Source organism: Eptesicus fuscus, chromosome 7 (assembly GCF_027574615.1).
Source record: "Eptesicus fuscus isolate TK198812 chromosome 7, DD_ASM_mEF_20220401, whole genome shotgun sequence".
Taxonomy (NCBI): Eukaryota; Metazoa; Chordata; class Mammalia; order Chiroptera; family Vespertilionidae; genus Eptesicus; species Eptesicus fuscus.
The window spans coordinates 55173722-55190936 of NC_072479.1; the positions used below are offsets into that span (position 1 = coordinate 55173722).

General features: G+C 37.9%; 1 protein-coding gene across 1 annotated transcript; it reads right to left on the reverse strand.

The window, feature by feature from the left end:
• Positions 1 to 8101: 8101 nt before the first annotated feature.
• On the reverse strand, positions 8102 to 9097 carry NEUROD4 (neuronal differentiation 4). Its single transcript, XM_054718432.1, has one exon. The coding sequence runs from the start codon at positions 9095 to 9097 to the stop codon at positions 8102 to 8104; it is 996 nt and encodes a 331-aa protein (XP_054574407.1).
• Between the last annotated feature and the right edge of the window lie 8118 nt (positions 9098 to 17215).

Consider the following 17215-nt stretch of genomic DNA (forward strand, 5'->3'; position numbering starts at 1 on the left):
GTCTGCATGTGTCCTAGATCTCCCTGGGCAGGGATTAGGTAATTGTGCCATTCCCGTCAGCATGCCCAGGGGTCTGGCAGGGGGAAAGCTGCCGGCTGGCAGCAGTGGGCTGAGCAGGAGCCAGGGGAGCATCCACCACAGGAGTCCCTGAACAGCTTGCGGCTGTGCCTGGCCCTCTGTGGGGAGGCCATGTGCCTGCCTGCCCTGGATCTGCCTCAGTTCAGAGGCCAGCTCTCAGAGGGGAGAGAGCACAGGCTCAGACCAAGGAGGAGCACTTACAATTACCAGGCTGTCTATCAGGGTCCAACCCAATGAGAAACACGAGACCCTGACCCACTTTCTTCCTGCCTCTCTGCCTCTACCTCCTCTCTCCAGACCCTAACCTTCTAGCTCAGTTATTAACATTGAATTAATCAAGGAAGAAACTCAGGCTGTAGACTTGCCAAAAATTAAATGATCCAAAAAGTGTTTCCACTTGACTTTAGAGTACATTAAAAAATATAAATACATGTGTGTGTGCATGCATGTATATGTTCACATATACCAACATGTTCAAATATATATACATTTAAATATATGCATATATATATATATATATATATATATATATATGCCTTGGTATATGTTTGTTTAAATATAGATACATTAATAGGTGTATACACATACACACACACACCAAAAATTAGAAACATTGCTAGCATGGAGAAACAAGCTTCATATGAAATACTAGAGGCCCAGTGCATGAAATTCGTGCACTCAGGGGGGTCCTCAGCCTGGCCTGTGCCCTCTCACAGTGTGGAAGCCCCATGATCAATCACCCCAAAAAGGTAGGCCCCGCCCACCCATCTGGGGCTCCTCGATGGATTGCCTCAAAGAGGTAGGCCAGAGCCAGGGGTCCCACCTTCACACTGTGCATGCAGCAAAGCCCCGCCCACCCGTGCACACGCAGCCTCCTGGTGATCTCTCGTTTCGGCATGAGGGCATCACAGCGTGAGGGCGTGACAACCACATAGGCTTTTATTAATAAGATTTTTCATCAATAATCCACAACATGGATAATTAATATGAGTAACCGAAAATGAACATGCTATATTTGCAACAAGTAAATAATATAGTCAATGGCTCCCTATTCTTTCCCACTTGGGCAGGGTGGAGGGCGATTGCATATTTCTAGGAATAACACAGTTTCTCAATTTGGTCTTCGATGAGTTTATTTTAGCTCAGTGTAGATTATGGGTCCTTCAGTTGCCAAACATGTTGCAGTCATTATCTCTATAATAAATCCATTGCCTAGAAAACTGCCTTCCACATTGACAACAAATTGAAAGCACCTACTTCCTCAAGATAACTTAACTAGTAATTATAAAACCCTGCAAGATGCCCCAGAACCACCTTGATTTGAATGACTTATTAGTCCTTTTTTTTAACCTATTAGATTTTAATCAATCATTATTCACTCTTCTTTTTTTTTTCCTAAAATATGTGTGTCATTCAAAGAAAATAGACATTAGCTGCTCATGGAACTATAGAAATATTAAAATTATAAAAAATTCAGATGTCTAATGGCACAGTCAGCTCACTTGTTTTACTTTATTTTTATTGTTGACACTATTACAGATGTCCCCATCCCCACCCCCCTTTGCCTACCTTCACCCAGTCCCCTCTCCACCTCCCTCTGTTGTTTGTCTATGTGTTATGCATATATGTTCTTTGACTAATCCCTTCACTTTCTTTCATCTAGTCCTCCCCTCCCCCACCTCTCTTACAACTGTCTGGCTGTGCCATGTATCCATGCTTGTGTTTCTATTTTGTTGGTCAGTTTATTTTGTTCATTAGATTCCACATGTAAGTGAGATCATATGGTATTTGTCTTTCTCTGACTCACTGGTTTATTTCACTTAGCATAATAATCTCCAAATCCATCCATGCTGTTGCAAAAGGTAAGATTTCTTCTTTTTTATGGCCATGTAGTATTCCACATAAGCATCTCATTTTAAAGATGATAAAACAGACAGTCAGAGACATTACATGACTTGACATGTTCTCATATTTATTTACACACATTTACATAAGTGTCTACAATATCTGAAACCTCCTTCAATAGCTTATTTTGAATATTGATTCAGTATTGAAAATTTGACTTTGCAACTTATACCTGGTGTGTATATCCAACAAACAGCAATTTCCTCTTCCTTTCCTTGAGTTTTTAGCTATTGTTTTCTAAAATTTTCTTCAGTTCACATTTAGTGTGTTAATCTACTTACACACATACAAGGTATTGACAGCATGTGTATTATGACAGCCATGATAGGATTCCTTTGATTTTTATAATCAACTATCTCCCTGGTTACTATGCATCTGCACCTAACCTTGACCACAATTTTTTTGCTTTATTTAATATTTGTAGTAATTAATTTTAGCAAAGCAAAAATTAATTGAGGGGTTAATTAATTTAACCGAGTTTATTTAACCAGTAACTTATCTAGAATTGTCAGAATAATCTATTAACATCATCTAGAAAATGTGTTTTACTTAACCACAAATAAAGTAGGTCTTTACTTATCTAAAACAAATAAAATAGCATTATAATCAGATAATCTCTGACAACTTCTAGCTAATTGCTTGACCTAGCTAATCTCGAGTATTAGTTTCCTCCCCTGTCAAATGGTATCCATACTTGAAATACTTGTCTCATATTTCTATCAATATTGAATGATAACTGTATAAAAATGCTTTAGTAACTTATAATCTGCCTGACTATAAACCTACAAAGCATGGTTGTATATTCATTTCTACATTCCCAACTCTTGGCTCAGGGCATGGCCCATGGAAAAGGCTCAATAATTATTTGTAAAATGGAATTGAAATGAACTCTATAATACCATACATTTGGGAGATAATAATATTCTTTTTCTACATAGTCTTGGGCCAGGTGACAGCAAAAAGCTACCGTGGGGCTCCTTTCAGCTCTCTACCAATTTCTTAAAAAATAAGAATACAGTGTTTCCTGTTTCCCAAATTCAGGAAATTTGAGGAGTTCTGTTTAAGGTGTTGCTGTGATGCATTGGAAAATAGCATATTCTGATGTTTGGTGTGCTGGTCAAAAGACTCTGATTTTGATGTTGGTTCAGTCAATGATTTACTAAATAAATTCAAAGGATCTGCTCTGCTCTTTTGTTCTCCATTTCCTCATCTGTTCCCATCTAATCCCAATAATAACAATAATAATGGTAAATTGCCTCAATGCCAGAATCTGAGATAACTCTTCCCTGGCATTATCATCCCTTTTTAAAAAAATATTTTTATTAATTTCAGAGAGGAAGGTAGAAAGAGAGAGAAACATCAATGATGGGAGACAATCACTAATTGGCTACTTCCTGCATGCCCGGAATCAAACCCTGGACCCTTTCATCCGCAGGCCAACACTCTATCCACTGAGCCAAGCCAGCTAGGGCTATCAACCCTTTTAATTCTCCTGTCAACTCCATGGATTTCGTGGAAATTTCATGCCCTTTTTATACAGAAGAAAACTGAAACATAGAGATATGCAAGGACTGCTCAGCCAGTTAGCTTCCAACCCAAGTCTGTCTGACTCAATCCTCTTAACTAAAAAACTCCAGGGACTCCCTCAACCTGCTGCCGTCATCATCAACACTCCCCCAGACATATATTGGAGGCAAAGAGAAAAGTTAACATGAATGTAATCAAAGAATAATAAATAGTAACATGAATGGTAATAATTACCACCTTTAGATGTATTATCTCCATTAATTAATTATAATAATCTTACAAGGAAAACATTGCTATTATTGCCATTTTAAATTTGGGGGAACTGAGGCTTTTCAGGGTTAATCAATTTAGCGAAGGTTATTTAACCAAGAAGTTACATAACTAAAATATCATTTATTTGATGTCCTAAAGCCAATGATTGTAATTAAAGCACCAAGCTATAATCCAAAGTTTTATAAATAGAAAAAAAATAATCTTGATGATAGGATGCTCTTATATTAGTAAAAAAAAAAATTATTTTCATGACTATAGTTCCCTGTTAAAACTTTTTTTTCAAAACTCTAAAGATATGTGAGATGACAGCAGTGAAAGGGAGCCAAGCCTTCTGAAAGATGAACACTTGCAAGCAGCAAAATACTGGTCTGTGGCCTGGCCTATATCCACGTAGTCTACCTAGGCAACACACAATAGAATGTTGAGATTTTGCCAAGAGTCTTCTCTCAGGTTCGTGTGGGCAGCCTGGATCATGAAGTCAACAGGGTCATATGTAAAGGACAATTTGAAGGGTGTCAAAAAGTATTTCCACTTCCACCAGCTCCGGCCTTTTGCAGATATGACATCATATTTATCTACCAGGCAAACAACCACGGAGAATCATTTTAAACCTTTTGAATAAACCAATTACTTCAAATCCTGCCTCCATCATTTGCTAACAACGTGAGCCTGAACAGGTTGCTCTACACCTTAACTTCCCAATTTGTAAAATGAGAATAATAACAGTCTCCTTATAGGGATGGTTTTAGGATTGAATGAATGAATACACATAAATCACATGTGACAGTTCATAGTATCCAATAAATGCTAGATCTGATTGTTTTATCTGTCAGTTTATCTTTAACCCTCTAGAATATCCTTTGCAAAGTAAAGATTCCCTTAAGTGTCAAATGACATGTGCACATGATTATTCATTCAGTATTATCAATAACTGGAAAAATCTAACTTATATAACTTAATTTCATAAATTATGGTATTTTAACATGGATTGCTAACCAGCTATGATAAAGAGTTATGAAACTTTTTAAGACATATGAAAATATGGCCAAGATATGGGTTGAAATAAATAAAAATATGCAGAACTTTGTTATATTATACTACCATTGATTGAAGGAAAAAGGAGAGGGTAATGTAACTTAATATTTATACCTAATATTTGTACCTAATATTTTTATATATGCATAAAAGTTCTTTGGAAACTAATAAACTAAAAGTTAAAACGTGGTTTCTAGTTGGAAAGTGGGTACTGAGCAGATGGAAGATAGGGATGGGAGAATGGTTCATTCTGTATTTTTTGTTTCTTAAATATTTTAAACCAAATCTCTCTCTTGATTAACCAACTGTTTTATTAAACTTTATTTTATATCAACAGCATTGTTATTTCTTTATCATCAGCATTTTATGCATTTAAAAAAGGGACCCTGGAAAGTTTTAGCTGAAGAAAACTGAAAGAAAATTATCAAGAGAAGAGGTGTTAAGAAGCAGTTGTACTTTAAACAATAAAAAAGGGGAAAAAAGAATAAATAGAATCAACTGACAAAAAAAAGTTGTCAAAAAACATACTTCATCATTTTTTAAAAGTTAGTATGATCACCTAAATTTTGGATGATATTCTCTCTTTCCGTGGTCCACCTCTCTGTGGTTTGATGGCTTGGATTGCCCATAGCCCTAGATTTCTTTAAAGGGGAAGATGTGTTTTTCTCAACTGCAGATTGTATAGTTGATTGTTTGAGTGGCAGAAATTGATCCTTCTAGGCTTCTAGCTATCTAATTTGTTTAGATCTTTCAAATCTTCTGGCAAGATCAGTTAAAATCTGGGATGTGCATATTCTCTTGACAGGCCAGCCTGTGCTCCGCTGGCTGCTCACAGGACTCAGAATCCAAAAAATAGAAGACAGTGAAGAAAAACTTTGATGACTGACAACACAACACAATGTCTAATAAGACTCACAAGCTTTATTTCTGCTAGAAAAAAAAGGAAGGGAAAACATTCTCTTTTTTTTTTTTTTTTTACAAAAATTTTAAACAATTACTTTGCTTTATCTGAATGAGACCACCCTGGGTTGGAGAGTAGGCTCTTCACAACCATACCACATTCCCAAATTTTCATTCAATTATAAAGTCCCTCTGAACAATTCCAGGAACATCTGGTTCATTAGAACCATACACTCCAAAGCACAAACAACTGATCCACCAAAAATAACTGGCTCATCATAGAGTGAAGAAAAAAAATCTAAAAATATCAACTTGCATAGCCATTCAAATTATTGCTGCTTTTTTTTTTTTTTTAAATCACTGCAGGTAATTCTGCACTAACTTCCTCTGTTTTCTCTCATCCCAGACTCAGGAATTCCCAGCAAAGTTATGAGCTACTTTCCAAATGAAGCCTTAGGGAGATTTTGCAAGCACATGTATGGAACCTAAGAAATTTGCAGGAAAGGAAGGGAGAAATAAATTAAATAAATAATATCTAATAAATAACTCAGACAACATTCATTATCTACAAATTTAAATGCCATAAAATTCCTGCTTCAAGGATAGAGCCCCCACTACCTCTTACGAAGATAAGTGCCAATACAGACTCAAAACACACAGAATGGCTTTGGATGCGTTCAAGTGGATTTACCAACCAAGCATGTAAAATCCAGCAGGGTTGATGCTGCAAGCAAAATGGAAAGAAAATAACTTAGACTGCAAGGAGATAATAAATAAGAGGGTAAAAAAGGCAAGACACGCAGGTAGCTTGGCAGGTTTTAGGGGATGGCTAAGCTGTAGAAAATGACATGCTAGTCTGCCTTACCACTTTTATTCTTTGGCCCTAATTGTGTACCATACACCCTAAGCACATCCTCTCTGGCAGAAAAAAAGAATGTGATCTGCTTTTGGTTTATTTTAAATAATTTTCCTGGCAGATTGACCAGGATAGTAACATTTCTCAGATCACAATTCTCTGAAAAAAGATAAATTTGACAAAATAGTGCTGATATAAAGGAAAAAGGAGTTATACGAAGAAAAATAAACATCCTGTGAATTGGGATAAACTTGTGATGAAGACATAGATTGGTGAAAGCATTCCCTGACCTTGGATTTAATGTCTGCATCCTTAAGTCTGATTACTCTAAATGTTATCTACAATATGTAATATTATATTTTATTTTAGAAGTGAGGAAGAGGTAACAATTAGTGTGGGACGAGACACCAAATTATATATATGTTGGAAAAATTCAAGTTTGGTCAATAAATTGATTGGTGCTTGTGCTTCTAGAAAATATGATATTGGTGTGGACAGAGGTCAGTGGTTTTAAACATGTTTTCTTTAACAACAACAAAAAAACTCATCTTGCAAAAAAAAAAAAAAAATCTAGTGGTTTCCCTATGGGCAGATGTGGGTTAAAGGTTAAAGAGAGTCTGAGAACTATTATATAGCTATATTTAGTATAGCCAATAGCCAATTTATTGCTCTTGAATGTGACCTGTGTTGTTAGCTTATTCCAATAACAGGCCCTGAGCTTCATCAGAATTTCCAGAGCCCTCTGGTATGGATGCCATGAAATGGTCTAGATGACTTCTCTAAGTCCCATTTGTCATAGGAATCTGAGGTTTTAGTGACTATTGCCCTATCTCTAGCAGTAATAAAAGTGCTTTTGGAATGTTGTCAAGCATCAAGGAAGTTATGTTCAGCTTTCAACCCAACAAGAACATGCTTTGTTATTCACGGTGACAACCAACTTGGAATTTTAGCCTCCGGAGGTTATTTCTAGATGCAAAGAAGTCCAATCATTAATTCCCCAAGAGTCATGCACCTGGTGCTCCTTTGGCAACTCCGTTTGATCATTGACAGATAGTGTCCATTTCCTACCATTCCTCTGTCCTTTTAGTTTCAAGAAGTTTATAAAAGTGGTCACCAAAGTTAAAGAATTTCAGAACTGCCAATGACTTTAGAAATCATCTAGATTTAGAACAATTTCTTGATTTTACCAGTAAGTAAAAAGAGTCCAGAAATGGAAAATGAATTGGCATAGATCATCCAATAAGTTATTGGCCCCACCAAAATAGGACCTAGGGCTTCTGTTCTATTTCCACATGATTGTAAACAATCAAATAATTTCTCTTGAGGACCCTAAATAAAGAAATCAATACATTTTGAGAAGTTGATGAGAATAGAGAGTGACAGATGTAGGAGGGCCTAAATGGACTGGCATTAATGTATTTGATATATGTCTAACGGGTTCCTTTAAGGTCATTGAATCTTCAGCTCAACCGTTTGAATTATGGAAAGCATCTCCACATCACCTTCTGAAATTCTGATCTTACTGCTCTACTCAGTGAAGATTGTATTGAGTTGAGCCCCAATGCCATGGTGGGGGTAGGAGTCATAGGACATATCTATGGGAATATCATAGCGAAGGGTACCAGCCTGAAAGGGAGTTGCATGCACATGCCCTGAGCTGAGACTTGCAGAGGGGTAATGTGGCATGAAGCTGTAGGATTTATCCAGATCAGGGGAGCCATCTTGCTTCAAGGAGAAGTTCCCACTGATACTCAGGGGTGGAGTGAGTGGGCCCTCATAAGGTGGTGTACTGCAGTCAGGTGGATGACTCCCAAAGGATGATTCTCCCAAACTCTTGAACACTGGGGGTTTGAGATTAATAAGATGTGTTTCCATGTGACCATAAGGAGGGCTGGGGAGCCCGGGAGACTGGTAGTTGAAGTTGTGGACAGAAATGGCAGAGTCACAAACAGGAGATTTCTCTTCATGCTTCTCCAGGAGAACAGACTGAGGACCCAGTTGGAGGCATCCAGCCACCAGATTGCTTGTGGGCTGAGAGAGCCCTCTACAGAGCATCTCCACAAAACCCTTCCCTTCCGGTGTTTGGCCAGTTTCCAGGACCTCAGACAAAGCCCAAATATAGTTCCTAGCCAGTCTAAGAGTTTCTATCTTGGAAAGCTTTTGGGTCTTAGAGTAACATGGCATGACTCTCCTCAGGTTGTCCAGGGCATCATTCAGGCCATGCATCCGGGTCCGTTCTCTAGCATTGGCCTTGACTCTTCGAGCCTTGAACCTCTCCAGGCGAGCTTTTGTCATCTTCTTTTTCTTGGGACCTCTTCTCTTAGGCTTCTCCCCATCCTCTTCCTCCTCTTCTTCTTCCTCAATACTGTCATGCTCTTCAGCTAAGCTTCCAAGCATCCCATAAGCAGCTGGTCTTCTCTCCTCCTCCTTCATCTCATTCTGAGAACCCAGACCTTTGTCCATCCAAGATGGTGTGTTGACCAACTCTGTCATCTCCTTGGGTTTCACATACGTTTTTGCCATTTCTCGATCCTGGAAGAAAAAACAGGAAAGTTTAGTGCCTCTGGATATTTGATTTGACTTGAAACTAAACATGTTTTTATACCTTGGATATAAAGAACACTATTTGTATTGGGATTCAACTTACAATGATCTAGTGCATGTCCTTGATTCTAAATAACTAATATAAGACTCAAATAAATGCCCAGGACACTCATTTCCCTGTGGCATAATAAGAAAATAAACTATAGAAAAAGGAAATTGACTTGATTATTTATTATAGTGTCAATGTCTAAGTCTTTTTATTCTCAGGATTTTTATCTCCTGGATATTTTAGGCAAAAATAATTGGTAAACCAATCAAAGAATTTTTTTTTCTTCCCAGAATTCAGCTCTTAAAGGGAAATAGATATAGTAGGCATATAAGTTATTGTCCAAATAGAGAAACTTCTGTAAGTGAAAAAAGGATGCTAAAGTAATTATAAGTATTGAGTGTGTACATAATAATTATAATTATTGCAAAATTTTAAAAGCATATCAAACAATAAAGTAAGCAAACTGTTGCATATTTACACCATAAGATGAATGAAAAACTATAGTGAGATTATTCAGACTACTTTGTATGAATATATAATATTCACATATCCTCTATTTAGAGACATAACACATATCTCTAGCCTGTAACATCCCAATATTTCCTCTGACTCTGCCAGCTGTTCTTTCAAGCATCTCCTAGGAGAGAGCCATGCCACAACTGGCTAGTATGCCACATGACCATGTAATAGTTCTCTCCCCATCACCAGAAGAGCACTTTGTTTTTCAGCAAGCATGTTATGGTCCATCTAGTATTAGTGGTATTAGAGGTGTTAGTGGCATGGTGTAGACGGATCAGGGAAATTTTCCAATATGCTAAAGTGAGAACTCTTCCCATTGCACATGCATCGCACGCCATCAGAAAAGGATATTGCAGCAGCTAGAATTAGAAACCAGAGCTCTACCAAACCTATTTAAGATTATTTTTAATGCAACCACTATAATAATACTTCATTAAAAATGAAAAATCTAGAACAAATGCTAAATTTAACAGAACATAGTTACTGAAAACATGAGGCATATTTCAGACAAACACAGAAATAGCCTGACTGCTTTAATTCACTTAACAGATACTGCTTAATCAGAATTTTCTATGAAAAATTTACAAATTGAACACATTTGTAAACCTGAAAAGACTGGTGGTTTAGTAAACATTTTATATTCAGTTCTGGAAAAATCTGAATTATTTTGAGATTTGTTGAGCAATTTCTAGGTGGATAATTTACCAAATAAAAGTCTCTGATAAGTTCCATTGGGTCACCCCAGTTTACCAGCCAGTCTTTGAAATATAAAACTCTGAATCACCTCCATATATCAGAAAGAGGAGAGCATAATAAATGTTTTTATCTTTGAAGCTTGAGCCTCAAATCAATGAATGCAAGGATTAGTACATAGCTTTTAAAAATATAAATATATGATTTGATTTGTTTCTGGTAATCTGAGCTTGTTTTCCTTGTAACCTCATTTACCTCCTATAAATAATTAATGTCACTACATAGAAAAAACAGCCTAGGTTTCATGTTAATCAGCTCGGAAATCATGTCAGCTTGACTTACTCACTTAATAAGGCTTTCTGAGTAAGCAGCTTTATTGAAAACACACGTTGGGACCTATTGGTCAACTGGCTGCCCAGGCCAAGTAAGAAAATCCCCCTTTTAATATGGATAATAGAGCTTGTGTGCTGAGCTGCACTTCTAACTCGGGGAGCTACGCAGAGAGAGGATGAAGGATCTAATTAACTTTCTGTTAAAGCAACACAGACCTTTCAACGGCAGGTGCACTCTGAGGTCAGTGAGGATGGAGTGGGCTTGGGAAACCTAATGTTCCACATGTAATTATAATTACATTTGCATAGCCTTTTAGCAAACCTTTGAGGGAAGTAGGGATTACTATGCTCATTTCATAGTCAACGTCACTGTGGTCAGGTAGATTCAGTGATGGCAATGCAAAGACATAGAGCTGGTAGAGTCGGACATAAAACCAGTTCTGATTCCAAAACCTAGGTTTTATGTTTTTGTTTCTTTCTTTTTCCACCACAACTACAGGAAGAAAGAAAGGTACTCTGACTTCAGATGTGAATCAGTAGAGCTAAGTCCCCAGGAAGTAGCCATCAACCAACCAGAGGCTAATTTAGGTGTTCTCCACAGTGCCTTTCAGCTCCCATATTCCAGGATTCCTTCCTCTTCCAAAATTTTTTCTTGCTGCTTTCATCCATTTATTTCCCCTCCTTCTCTTACTCTTGGCTTCCTTTTTCTCTTCCTTCTCTTTCTCTCATGTCTTCTTCATCATTGCCATTACCACTGAGACATACTTAAATGCATGGAGAGGTGAGAAGGAAGGAAGAGAAGAAAGATGCAAGAGAGGAGAGTCTACTGAATTGCCCCTGAAACCGAACCCCATCCTAGCCTCTGGATTTGACCTTTGTTATCATCCTCACTTCCCTGCCTCTGTATGCTAGCCAAATTCTGTCAATCCTCACCCCCATCAAGTAGTAGAGCCAGGAGAAGAGAGGAGACTACCTTTTGCCTTTAACCATAAGTTGATGGTTTCTGTAAGAGTCAAAGAGCTGCTCTCAAGTCAGGTTGTCAGCAGGTATGACAGAAAAGAACCAACTGACTTTGGCTAAACAATTAAAAGGGCAACCAAGTTTCATCTTTATTCTCTTACTAATCATGGGAAAGATATAGATGACTCCAGTCTAACTTTATCTTTTCCCATAGGTACTGGTCCATTAGCTCTAAGAGAACCCCATGTGTACATAGTGTAGTTTCAAAATCATGGAAGCTGGAAAAGCATACACTCTAGTCCCAGCTTTTCTAATTCCTGGTTATTGATCTCAAACACATTGTATAAGCTCTGATCTTCTATTTCCTCTTTAATAAAATGGGGATAAGATATATTTTTGTATTATTCTTGATAACAAAGAAAAATATGAAAAAGAATTTTGTAAACTTTAAATGCTATAAAAACATTATCATTACATTTATCTTGGGCTTTCTTATTTAATCCATTCACATATATTTGCTTATTCAAAAATAAAAATGGTTTCTCAGAGGTGAATAGGAAAAGTAGAGTGTATTAACTATTGTGCTTCTTCTGATTAGCTCAGAAGATTATCTGACAACAGCCCAATACCCCGTCCTTTTGCCCCATGTGACTGGACAGCACAGCTTCTGGAGTCAGATGACCTGAGTTCAAATTTCAGCTTAATTACTTACTAGATATGTGACTCATAACCTCTTTATGCTTCAGTCTCCTCTTTAAAATGAGAATAATAATAGTCCTACCTTATGGGGTTATTGTGAGCATAAAATGAGCTAGACTTTGAATAGTGCCAGCCATCATAAATGCCATGTGTTAGCTATCATTTTTCCTAAAGTTCGCCATGAGTTTTTCTAGCCACATAGACAAAAATTGGTATAATTATGATCTGTGCTCAATTTGATTACGTGGCAACAAAATTCCACTTCACCTCAACTCCCATTTCAAAAAAAAAAAAAAGCCCCTGATATTCAAACTCCTAGTGAAACTAAGTATCAGAGCTCCTGTTCTGCTTCAAGAGGCTGTGTCAGCTGCCTCTGCTGGATTGGCTACAACTCTTCCACCACATTCAAGAAGGAAGGAAGCTTTTTTCATTCTGGTTTATAATTGGGAGGCAGCAGTTGGCCGGACATTCCTACTCAATCACATGAATTTTCAAGTTCATAAAGTTTCTGGTGGAATACAGGTAACCATTGGCACTGGTACATTTTTCATTTTGTCTTTGATTAAACAATAATGGGGATATGACTTTCCTACCAGAATCAATGGCAGGACTCTGAGGAGAAAAGCGAAGTGTCTCTCCAATAAAATTGAAAGACAACACTCCTCAAAGATTAAATTCTTTTTCCTTTGACCTTTTCCACCTAAATATCTTTAATGCATCAAAAGATAAGCAGGGATGAGGGGGGACAAATATCTAGTTTTTAGGTTGAAGAGTTGAAAATGTGTGTGATGCAGTTCTGAGTTTTGATCAAGAAAACCAACTTCATTTTCTCCAGACCTGGTACCTAATTTTACTATGATGTTTAGTTTGTTAATGAACCAAGTCAGGGGTGTATTAAAAGAAGCATGAGCACTGACCAGGTGGCTCAGTTGGCTGGAGCATCTTCCCGTACACCAAAAGGTTGCAAGTTTGATTCATGGACAGTGCCCATACCTGGGTTTCCCGTTCAATCCCTGGTCAGTCTCTCTCTCTCTCTCTCTCTCTCTCTCTCTCTCTCTCTCTCTCTCTCCCCTCTCCAAATCAATAAAAACATATCCTCAAGTGAGGATTTAAGAAAGAATCATGGAATAGAATATGATTTTTATCTGTCATATCTCATTTAAAAGCTTTGATAAAAAGTAAGAAGACAATGCAAGCACAAGTACTTTGTAAAGTTATTGTGCAAATGTAAGGGTTGGCAATTGCTATACAGAAGCTATATGGAAAAACCTATAGCACTATTTCACAAGTATTGTGATACACCACTTTACATTTTCATAATTCCTAGAAAATAAATTAGCTTTCAAAATATACATGAAGGAGATTCCAGTATGACAAAAATCAGTGAATACTAGCTCTGGAGGCAGAATACAGCCCCTCTCACCCCCAAACACATTCTGACCCTATAAAGTCCATTTTAGACTTTGATCTTGAAATTTAGATTTCCTTACATATTTACACAATATAACAAAAAATTTCCCCTTTCTTTGGGAATCTTTAATGAAATTTCAGTTTTAGCCAATTTTCTCATACTCAAAATTTTCTCCTACTTTTTTTTTCATTTTTTTAACCAGTTCTAGCAAAATGTTTGCTTAGCCAATGATTGTAACTACCCAATTCTTTCATTATTGGAGCTGAAGTCATTCATACATTACTACTATGTGGAGCTGTCCTGGAGTTTGCCCTACACTTTTACTAATTTTTATTTGCTGTGGAGAAGTTTCAATGGATGAATAAGTGGGTAAGGAGTGCTTGCATGTGTGTCTATGGTGATTAGACAATGTCTTTCCCCTTAAAGGCTGGTTGTACTCTCTTCACCTCCTGATCCGATGACTAAATCCTAAATACAACAGGAATGGGAATATTCAGCCCAATTTCTAAGGAATCTAAGGACCAGACAAAGTGCCTTGCTCAGAGTTTGCACTGAAAAGGCAGAATGGAGACCAGGGTGCTCACAAGGTGCAGTGTCTGAAATCAGCTAGTGGGCTGTCCTGTGCTCTTCCTGTACAATCTCTTATACCCTTGGTAAATACCCGGATACTCTCTCTCTCTCTCTCTCTCTCTCTCTCTCTCTCTCTCACACACACACACACACACACACACACACACACACACACACACACTTCTTATCCAGCATAGCCATGTCATACTTCAGTTTTCATAGCCTTAGATCCTAATGGTGAACTTTGCAAACAAAAGTTAGTCAATCCTTCAGTTTTCCCTCATGTTCTTCAGCATTTCATTTCTGATTCCTCTGTCAAAAAATGAGGGAGGCAATTTACATTTATTAGAACTTTTCTGAATACATATATTTGGAGTGAGCAAATGACATGTGAGAGGGGATAGAGGCTTGGAGAAGGCAGAAATAGACGTGAAAAATCTTTCCCTTCTGATTCCCCATCTGAAAGAGCGGAGAGAAAGGAAGTTTCCCTGACTCTATTCCAATTAAGGATTTTTAGCAGACCAAATGGAGACCATGGTGAGAATATCCTCCTGGCTTTCCAGCATCTTTTCTCATTCCATATTCTATTTTCTTTCCCCTTCCTCTCCCTCCCCCTCCACTCCTTTCAGAGCTCTAAAATGCTGTGGGCAGGGAGGCAGATTGGGGCAGTTCTTTAAAGCCACTTGCTGAGCCACCTGGAAGAAGCAATTAAACTATTTTGGACATCTTTTTCTACATTTATAAAAGGGATGGGGGATGACGAGTGGGGTGGATGATTTGCAATCTGTGCTATAAAAAAAATATTGAGAGTATCTGAGTTTCACTTTGGGTGACGGGTACTATGGGAAATGGTGAAATTGCTAAAAAGTTTAATATTTGTTCCTAAGTGTTCTGACTCTTTGTTCCTCTATTCAAGTTTCCTAAATTCCACTCTCTCCTCACTTAATCCAGAAGAGACTTACCTTAGCTCAACTGCTCTTCTAGGCCTGCAAAACATCCCACAGAAACTTCATTCGTCCCCTCCCACCCCAGCTGCTGGCTCACCTTTGGCAGTCGTAGTGCCTGGCGCAAACTCTGTCAATCTGTGCCCTGGAGGAGACTCAGAGAAGCCAAGTTTCCCTGACCATCCAGGTCATAGGAGAAGGAGGTGCTTTTATCGATCCATGTTAAACCCGGACACTGCCTCTTAGGAGTGCCACCAGGTCTGGTTTCTCTGGCTGCTAATTGTTTTACTCCTTCCTTGGAGTTCTTGGGGCTGATGCTCCCGCTGCAGCAGGTTTAGTCGGTCTTCAGTACCTCCTCTCCCTGGTCAGTTCCCGGTCTGGAGCTTTCAGGACCACAGCCCCTGGGCAGCTCCTGCGCTCTGGCCGCAGTCTCCCAGTTACAACAGTTTTGATTGCCATCCCAGCTGACCAGGGAGGGGGATTGTGCCCGCTGTCTAACTCCTCCCCTTCCCCAGCCGAAAGACACACCTACTGTCAAGGGCTCCTCTGGCTAGGTCCCCGCGGAGCTGTTTGTATGTTCGTTTGTTTAAATGGGGATAGAGGGTGGTAGAAGAGGAATATGGGAGGAGAGTTGCTGAAGTTGAGGTTTAAAAAAAAAAAAAAAAGAGGACTGGAAATCTTTGTGCTTAAAAAGGTAAGAAATGGGAAAGGCACAATGTGGGCAGAATGGGGAAAGGGAATTGGAGAGAGAGCTAAGAAGGGTGAGTAAAAACTCTGCTCCACGTCTGAAGAGTGCAAAAGTGAGAAAGATGCATGCCCAGAACACAGCATCATTGGCTTACACATTTGGATCCATGTCTTTGGATATAAAACTTTAGAATTCTAAAAGTAGAAGAAAGAAGTAACTCCTTCTCCCTCCGTTTCAACATGCCAAATTCCTCCCATTTAAAACCCTTTTATTTTATTCAATGAAAATAGACAAAGCCATATCTATATTCATTGTACTAGTCTTTCAACTTTTCTGTTTGTTTAACATTTATAAAAACAAAAGGCGACCGAATAAAATCTTTCATTTTAAGAATGATTAGCTGCTTGAATTACAAACTGGCATCCACTATTGCTTTTCAAAAATATATCATTAAGCATTCAGATAGAAAAAGCCCTCCTAAGTGATAATGAAGCTGAAATAAAAGAGGAGTCACATCATACCTAAAATTCCTGCCATATTATGAAGTAAGGTTGTGTTGCTAGAAGAGAAAAAGAAAATTACATCTGGAAAGGTTTAAAGAAAGTACATAGATATGCTTATGACAGAGAGCTTGTTTTAGAGATTGTCAAATCAGACTACTAGCTTATGTAAAACTTGACCAAGATCAAACAAATGGTTGTGAGTTCATTTTTAGAAGAAAAGGATTTTGTTCTCTTTGAGTGATTCCAAGAAGAAAGGAAAGCGTACTTGGATTATGCAATTGGCTGAATGATTTTTAGTAATTTATTCCCAGCATCAGTTTTCACATCTGTAAAATTACCTGATCACTTAAGTTTTTTCCAGCAGTTGTAAGATTGACTTCTGAGTCAAAACTCAAGCTCTTTTTAAATTGACTTGAAAGGAATTCCCCAGGCTTTTTTTGGAAGTCACTTGTTCAACCAGTGTAACTGGCACATGTGCCTAATAGAGATGAGAAGTTGCAAATATGCCTTTTAAACAAAAGTAAAACAAAAAGTAGTTTTACTGCCAATAAAGCTAAAAAGAAATACCTTAGGTTTGAAATACTTAATTTTTTTAAAATTCTGATATAGGTGTCATATAACTCTTTTTCTTCACAGAAGACATGAAAGTAAAAATTAACACTTTTTTTCAGTTTTCATAGGAAGATATTCATCTTCAGCAAATCTTTAAGTTCTTACAAAAAAAACATT